Source organism: Mesoplodon bidens (assembly GCF_964165515.1).
Source record: "Mesoplodon bidens genome assembly, chromosome: 1".
Taxonomy (NCBI): Eukaryota; Metazoa; Chordata; class Mammalia; order Artiodactyla; family Ziphiidae; genus Mesoplodon; species Mesoplodon bidens.
In genome coordinates this window covers 187,863,796-187,872,091 of record NC_138176.1, presented here as the reverse complement: position 1 = coordinate 187,872,091, position 8,296 = coordinate 187,863,796, and the positions used below count along the sequence as shown (strand labels likewise).

Here is an 8,296-nt window from a genome sequence, read left to right as displayed (position 1 = left end):
TAGATGCTTATCATCCTAAAATGGACAGGACATGGTAACAATGACAGATGAAATAAAGTTATTGTCAAATAACAGGCATCCAGAAAAAAATTTTCTAAGTGGAGTTTGTGGTTAAACAAGAAATGCCGAGAGAGAAAGAGAGGGAGAGAGAGAGAGAGAGAGAAAGAGAAGGAAAATATGAAACAATTCAAATTGAGTTTCTCAAGTTCGGAAGACATAAGAGTTTTCTCCTTATGGGTATATTTCAATATTGTCTCACAGTGTTAATTATGTTTCATGTTATGTTGTTTGTAGGTTATGATGCTCCATTCATGATACCATTTGAAAATGTTCAACTCTGTGCCCAAACTTTATTATCTCTTTTCAAATGCAGCACAGTTTTTCAACTTTTTCAAGTTTTGAAATTGTGGTCTTTCCCAATGATAAGTAGAGGAGAATGGGGAGGCGTTCAGTTAAGCAATTTTATTTCCAAACTGTATAGTGAAAAGCTCTCCATTACCGGAGGAAAGTGATACAAAGCCAGCAAAGCTTACACATCAGTAGTGAAGCGTCCTTCACAGTTTCACTGCAATACGCCCCTTTAGCAAATGTACTGAAGAATCAAATGTCATTTTGCACATAATAATTGTAGTAAAAAGAACTTTTTCTCACCATCTAAGTACAAAAATTATTACCATTGTAGATAGGAAGGCAACAGTCATTAAATAAATTAAAAGCATCTTTAAAGTTTTTCCATATACATATATAATATATATTTTCAAAATTGCCATCGACTGTACAAGCATTCAGTTCTCAACTAAAACATTTACAGAAACTACTGTGGAAAGCCGAAGGGAAAGCTTGGTTTTTAGGAAAAGGGGATCATTTAAGCACCTATAAACTACATTAAAATACAATTCTCAAGGGAAAAAAAGATATACAGAGAAGTCAGACTTAACCAAGGTATCATATTTAATCTCATATTTAATCTTACACATCAGGTGTGCAAAACTATTTTTTAACCTAGCCTTGATTCAACCAAGTCAATATCTAGGCATTTCTTACTTGCTAGCACAGAGAAAAGTGAAAGACTAAAACTGAATAATGTAATTATATAAAACATTTTTATAAGCCAGACTGATAATAGTAGTATACACATATGATTGTCTATGAAAATAATAAATGGGCAAAAAGGTTTTTTTTTTTTTCCAGAAATGTTAAGGTAAAAAATCTTAGCTTAATGAATAAATGATCATCAGTTAATATATAGCTAGGTGAGTGTCAAAATTGATCTGGAATATTTTAGTCCTGAGATCTGGGGAGTCCAATCTTCCAGTTTAAATTCTACAACCCCAAATCCTGTAAATTGCATATTAATTTACACAGGTTACAACAAAAAACTTTGAAAATACTATATCGACATCGGCACTCCCTGAATTTGAATTCAAGGGAAGAGTTACTGAAAAAAAATTCATTTTTAACTAACTATGTGTGTGTGTCTCATATGTAGGAATGGGGATGGGAGGGTGGTTGGAAGAGAAAGAGGCATGATTTAGGAAATGCCATTATAAATATAATTTCTCTTCTCACTAATGCCACTTCAATATCAAGACATTTATAAAAAGTTTATATAGTAACTATATAGATACTAGTACCTAACAAATTGTGAAATAATCACTCAATTTTCCAACTATTTCATGTAAATTTTTATTAATTAAAATATTAACTCATTTATTTCAACTCCTACTTCAACCTCTTCAACCCCTTTAAAAGTAATCTTCCTTTACTTTGGGGGACTAAACATTTTCCCATTTAAACCGTAATATTTTCTCAATACAGTAGAAAATGATGGTTACAAGGTCACCGAGAAATAACTACTGCTCAAACTCTTTCATTGTGTTGTAATTTTGTCATATCAATCGTTCTTAAAGATAAAATATTATTTAGAGAATTTTTTTTTTGGCCATTGTAGGATTTAATCTGTAACAAGTGGGCATCAATTTAAATGAAGAAAGGTAACAGACAGACATCACGATAGAAGAAGGCTGAGAAGTACAACTGGGCATTGCTAGAGGTTTTGGTTGATACATTTCTAGAAAAAACTAAATTAAGAATTTCATTTCAACCTACCAATGAAAGAAAACTTTTCTTTATTGAAAGACAATATGACCAGGATAGGGTAGCCGCACACTGCCTCACTTCTACTATATAATTTTGTTTTCAAAATTTTGACAAAATTTAGTAAAAAATAATTTCATCCCTTGTTTCCTTTTGAATCATTAACTTTATGCTACCAGAACAAAAAATGACTGGAAGAAACCATAGTAACTCAGGCACCAAGACTTAATTCATTATTTAGAACAGGTGTGTCTCATTCATGGCATCAACACATACTCCAGAAGTGTCAAAAACTTCTTTTCATGGTACTTTTTTAATGGGTTTCCAATAAGATAGAAATACTACTTAAACCATGGAGGATGCCATACTCACTCATAAACACTGAAGAGTAGGATGTTTTTTCCTTTGGTTTATGACTAGCTATATTTGCAGTGTTTTTAAGCTCTATTGCTACCATCCATTCAAGGAAGATGTGTGTGACATAGAAAGTACTGTATTGTAAACCCAAGCTTTCGGTAGCAGAAGGGACTTCCAGCTCAACTAGTCAGCCTCTTTATTTTACCAGTGAAGACACTGAAGTTAACACATGTCTTTCAGAAAGTAGATGTTCAATTAGTATTATTAAATTATGAACCACCCTAGATAGCTATAGGCAGGGACAGAGCAAACCCTGTGTCTTCTGATACTTCACAGCCTCTGAAATGGCTTAGTTGACTCTAATCAGGTCAGGCTGAACTGAGATAAGGATTAACCACAGATAGAATATCAGCAACAATCCATGGTCTGAAAACATTTCTGTCACACACATAAATATAGTGAGGAAAAGATTTTTGAAACAATTTCTTGAAGGCAAAAGTGTTAAGAGGAGATATTTATGACAAATAGAAATTGGAAAACACCAAGAAGTGTCTATATTTGATTTCCATGCTTGTTGGATAATTTTAGTGAGTTTTGCTAAAATGTAGATTCCCCATCTGAGCCAAAGACCTTGATCCATGTCAAAAAGTGCCTGGACCTGGACGTGGCTGAACAACGATATTGAACGTGTGATTGTGATTAGATTGTCACTTAAAGAAATCTCCAATATTCCCTCCACCTCTGAGCCTTGGTATCTATTGATTACTTCATAGGAAGTAAAGGCATATCAAGAGAATTAAACATTTAACTGAATTTTTAAGTTCCATTTAAAAGAACAAATGAAAGCACTCATGGAAAATAGATATGGAAGAAGAATTACATCTGGGTTTTTGAAAATTGGGTTGCTGGTTCCCTTTCCTGGGAGGCCATGATATGAAAACATCAGTATTTCCAAATAAATGGCTAAGCCAAGTGATAACTCTCTGCATATGCTTTTGGATCAGTCTATCCTTTTTGGTAAAGTTCTCATAACTGAATGGAGCTTGTCAGAACATGAAATGAAAAAAAAAACAAGAATCCTGTGCAGACTGAATTATAAAGCCATGTTAAGCAAACCTTCCTAAAGAGGGCACACGCCCCTGGCAATGTGCTCACATCCATCCACACAGAGCACACACTCTGCACTCAGCTAGTCACACAGTGACCTGTAGAGACAAACACAGGTAAACAAGTCTCCACAAATTTTAAGATAAACATCAGAGCTGATAGGATTATTTAGCACTTGATGCGTTGCTCAGGAATCTAAGGCAATAAGCCTACTTTAAGATATGAAATGATTCTATTCTCTATGAGCAGAGATCAGTGATAAGGTATTGGGTTTTTCCAATCTATTTTCAAAGCCCATTACAAAAATAAATCAGTTTGTTCTCTAATAGTTCTAAAAACAGTCTGATCACTTGTCTTGCGTGATTTTTTTTTTTTTTTTAAAGAAAGAGATGTCCGTATTTTCTAAAATCTTGCTTTGAGTTACATTCAGAAACAGATATAGTCCAGTTCTCCCTGGTGGAAATCATCAGTCTATTTACTCATTCTCTTTTGACTATTAAAATATCTTTTGAAATGAAAGGCATTGGCAGTGCAAAAAAAGAAAGTCCATAAAAATAAACTAATGATTGAATTAAGCAGTCAGATGAGTTCTTTGCCGGGTTATCTGCAAGCGCAAGACTCTACCGTCATGTTTGGATATACCTTAAGTACCACATTCTTATTTTCATCAAAGAATAAGATGCTGAGCGAGGACATCTTTTCTGGCACACAGCAAGGCTCAGGAATCCCAGGAACGACGCCCACTGCTCTCACTATACTCTGGATGGTAGCATGATTTGATGGCTTCAAAGACTGGAAAAGAAAAGGGAGAACACCAATTAGGTGGAACTGCTTTTCCGCTCTCCAGCCCTCGTCGCTAAAATGTATATATTATGAATCTGTTTCAACAGCTTACTAAAGCCCTGGCATCATTACACATTCAACCCAACCTCCAATATCACCATCACCAAAATGGTGATTTGACATTTACGAAGTGCCGGCTCAGTGCCAGGCATGTTCTGTGTAATATTTCTAATCCTTACAACAAAACAGCCATCTCGTACATTTTACAGGTAGAGACATAGACTCAGAAAGCTTAAACGACATGTCTAAAGTCATGTAGACATGTAGAGTGAGGATTTTAATCCAGTTTTTAAAGCAAGAATCGTTTAATTAAAAATGACTTACTCCCCAGAGAATTAATACACCCTAGGTTGTTTTGTATAACAGGATTGCAACAGAAACAATTTGATCTTGATCCTATGCTAATCATAAAGAACCCTTAACAAAAACCTATTTAACATAGATATTTTTGCCACTGCTATAGTGAAATTTATACTTTGTTTTAAAAATAACACCGGTGTGTCGAGAGGCATTGATTTATTTAATGATTACTACCAGGATGAATTGATGGTGATTACACAATTGGCCACTGGGGGTCACTGTTGCTCAATGGGTTCGGACTTAAAGGTTGTAGCGTCTTCTATGTCTGGGGCATATCCTCAGGGAATAATCTAGAGGGCCTGAGGTTATCCCATGGCTGTCAGAAGTTTGACCAAAGAAACCTGGGTAAAAGCTGTTCCCCAGAAATGCCAAATGGGATCATTAACATCCACGGGAGATGTGTGGTTTTATCTAGAGAGTATCATCCAGCTCTGCTAAGCATTGAAGACTGGTCACTCTTCCAAGTCCAGAATGCTTAGTTATTGCCAGAGTGGTAAGAACTTCTTCATGAGCGGTGCCACAGTTTTCAACATTAGTTCTCCCCAATGTCTCTTTTAAGCAGACGAAACCAGTTTTGTTTCAAACAAATTTAAAAACAGGAATTTGGTAACTTGCCAGAGATCATGTGTCAATTCAGGAGTGGGATTTAGGCCAAAACTCTGGTTTTCTAATGTCAAGATTTTGAGCCATGTTTCAGAGACACCTCTGCCCCCAGTGAATTAATTGGTATTCTAATTTTACACACCTAAAACTCCCAGTATGGGAAACTGGAACAAGTTAAAAGGTTAAGAGTATATACAAGCCAAGGAAGAAGCAAATAATATAGAAAGCTGGCACAGGGTAAAAAAAAATAGGATTGGGGGGGAAGAAAAAAGGCAAATCTGATTTGTCTCATCTCATCTTTCAATCTTAGTGAAAAAAATTATGCATACATTAGACTTCAACGTTATTGCTAACAGGCATAAATTATTTTAAAATTAGTCTGATGATGGCCAGCTGCCTTATTTACTCTTTCTTCCTAGAGATTTTAAGTGTAACAAGAGTAGTTAACTTACAATTAAGTAGCATTGCAAAGAAAGGTATTCTCTCCCCTTAAGGATAAGAAGTCTATGTTGCTCTATTTTGCATATCACGTGCCCTGTGGCAACAATACTATCTGTGTAACTGATAAACTGCAATCCATATTGTACAACAGGGCTCAATGGCCACTGTTTGCTATTTCATTAGTATTGGTGATTTCTAAAGAAAACTTTTGCAGCTACACTTTTCTCTATTAATTTATTTTTAAGATTCAATCATCCAAACAGCATATGATAATTCCCCAAAGGATTTCTTAAAAACCATAGATTTTATGACAATATTCTGTTATTGTTAATGTTTTACTGACTCCTATAGTATTTAATTTTCATATAAAGTAGATCTATTTAAGTAGACGAGGACTTGATCCATAAATCCTGCTGTGCACGGCTGGTCCTTAGTGCCTGAAGCAGAGCAGGCTCTCTAGGCACTGAATTAATACTTGCCAAATGGAGGAAATACTTATAAATAATAACATACCCTCCACTGTACCTATTTCTGTGGAAATAATTCCCATCAACAAAAATAAAAGGTTCTGAGCAAAAGACCTAGCGCAGATATGGAAAATATTCATGGGTGTTCCCTAGGAAAATTCCTGTCTTTTTTTTTTTTTTTTTTTTTTTAGCTCTAACTCACAAATGATAGATTCAGGAACTCTGAGCTGTCTCTGGTGGGCTCACTGGAATCCAGGTGCAAGCCCTTGATTCCCTGCTGGTGTGTCTTATCAGCAACCTCAGTTTTCAAGGGAGTTGTCCCCTTTTTTCTCACTGTGAAGTTCTCTGATCAAGCTGCCATGACCAGGAATAATTATATCATGCACAAAAGATCCATGTGGTCATTTGCTACTGTGGAGCATTTGCCAGTTTATCATTTTTGTTTGTTTTTGAGCTCCGATTACATTTCTCAGGACTCTCTTTACGTAGCTTAAGAAATCTAGTGATGACAAATGCAAACCTGTGTTGTTTTTCTCCCCAGTCTCCCTTTTTATTGAAGGTGAAACATGACATCGACATCTGTTTAGGTCATTTTTTTTTTTTTTTTTTTTTTTTTTTGCCTAGGTAACTCGGTACATCAAGATTTAGGATTTTTAGAGTTCATCTTCATGATCAGAGATTGGAACTGGGAACCTCAGGAAATTAATTGAGGGCACATCATTTTGACCTCATCCATGTGAATTTCTTCTTTATATAGGATGCTTCATTCAAAGTGTTTAGCTTCTTTGCTCCCTAATTCTGTGTCTTTGCTATTCCCAGCCTTAGCACCATTCCATGTAAAAAGTCCTTCACTCCTCCAATCCTTGCTGGCTCCCTTGGACCTCTGTCAGCAACAATGGCTCAATCATTTTCATCTGAAATCTCTGTTTTCCATCTCTTTTATGGTGGTGAGGGGAGGCAAAAGCATACGGCTTGGCTAAAGCTACATGGGTATTTCTCATCTCATGGCAGAATGCCAGGGGTCTCTCTCCCTGGGAGGACAGATTGGCCGTAGAGGCTAGAAATCAGAAAAATTCAAGCTGCCATGTCTGTGAATGAAATCTGCAGTGGTCAGGCCCGCACCTGCCAAGCTGTGGATGATGTCCTCTAGTTGAATTTGATTACAAATGCATTAGCAGGGGAGAGTATGTCATCAGCTCCAAGCCTTCATTCCTGACTCAGGCCATGGGGTTTTGCTCCACACTCTTCCAGCCCACATGGGTGTGATAGCCCAGAAACTATCTAATTGGAATCAGTGAAAGGGCAAAGCCTGGAATTTGGGAAAGGCAGAACACAGCTGTTCTGAATTACAGACAGGTTGTCAACTTTTGCAGACAAAGAACCCGCTCTAGAGAGCAGGCTCTCACTCAGGAGGCCAGAAGGAAGGAGGGCCAGCAGAGGAGTCTGGCCTGGGAGAAATTTTCTCTGGGGCAAAATGTATATCTACAGTCTGAAAGCTCTTTGGCACCTCACTTATTCCACATGTGTTTGTGCAGATCTGGTCAGAGACCTTGTTTTCCTCTGTTGCTCAGACTATATTTTTATTTAAATAGTTTACTCTGCTTACCATGCTGGACACTGCTGATAACAGGAACACTGATTAGTTACCCCTGATGTCACAGCTTCACACTGCTTCACGCTTCCCATCCTTTAGGTGACTGTACCATTTGAAAGACACAAAGCCTGGAACACTTAAAGGGAACCACTAAAAAGCTTGAAAAGCAGATCCACACAAGGTGATGAGACTGAGAACTCCACATCACAGCCAAACTTCTACTCTCAACTTGGCAGAAGGAAATCTCCAACTCAGAGAGAAAACACCCTTATCCCTGTTAAGTCTCCCTGCAGTTCTGATGCCATCTCAAGTTTTGACAAATATTATCATGAGTTCAGAGCTGCAACCAATGCCCTCCTGATTCTATTACCCTCCAAAGAAGTTATGGACTGTTGGACTGAAGGGAGAATCCAGTTTGTAGCTTTGT

The 8,296-nt window shown here is 36.9% G+C and overlaps 1 protein-coding gene across 1 annotated transcript in view; it reads right to left on the bottom strand.

The window, feature by feature from the left end:
* Window positions 1-452: 452 nt before the first annotated feature.
* The window catches only part of BMP3 (bone morphogenetic protein 3), a 28,613-nt gene continuing 20,769 nt past the window's right edge, over window positions 453-8,296 (bottom strand). The window contains exon 3 of the mRNA XM_081252652.1: window positions 453-4,353. Within this exon, the coding sequence (XP_081108778.1) occupies window positions 4,162-4,353 (192 nt within the window). The 3' untranslated portion in view covers window positions 453-4,161. The remainder of the gene's footprint in view (window positions 4,354-8,296) is intronic.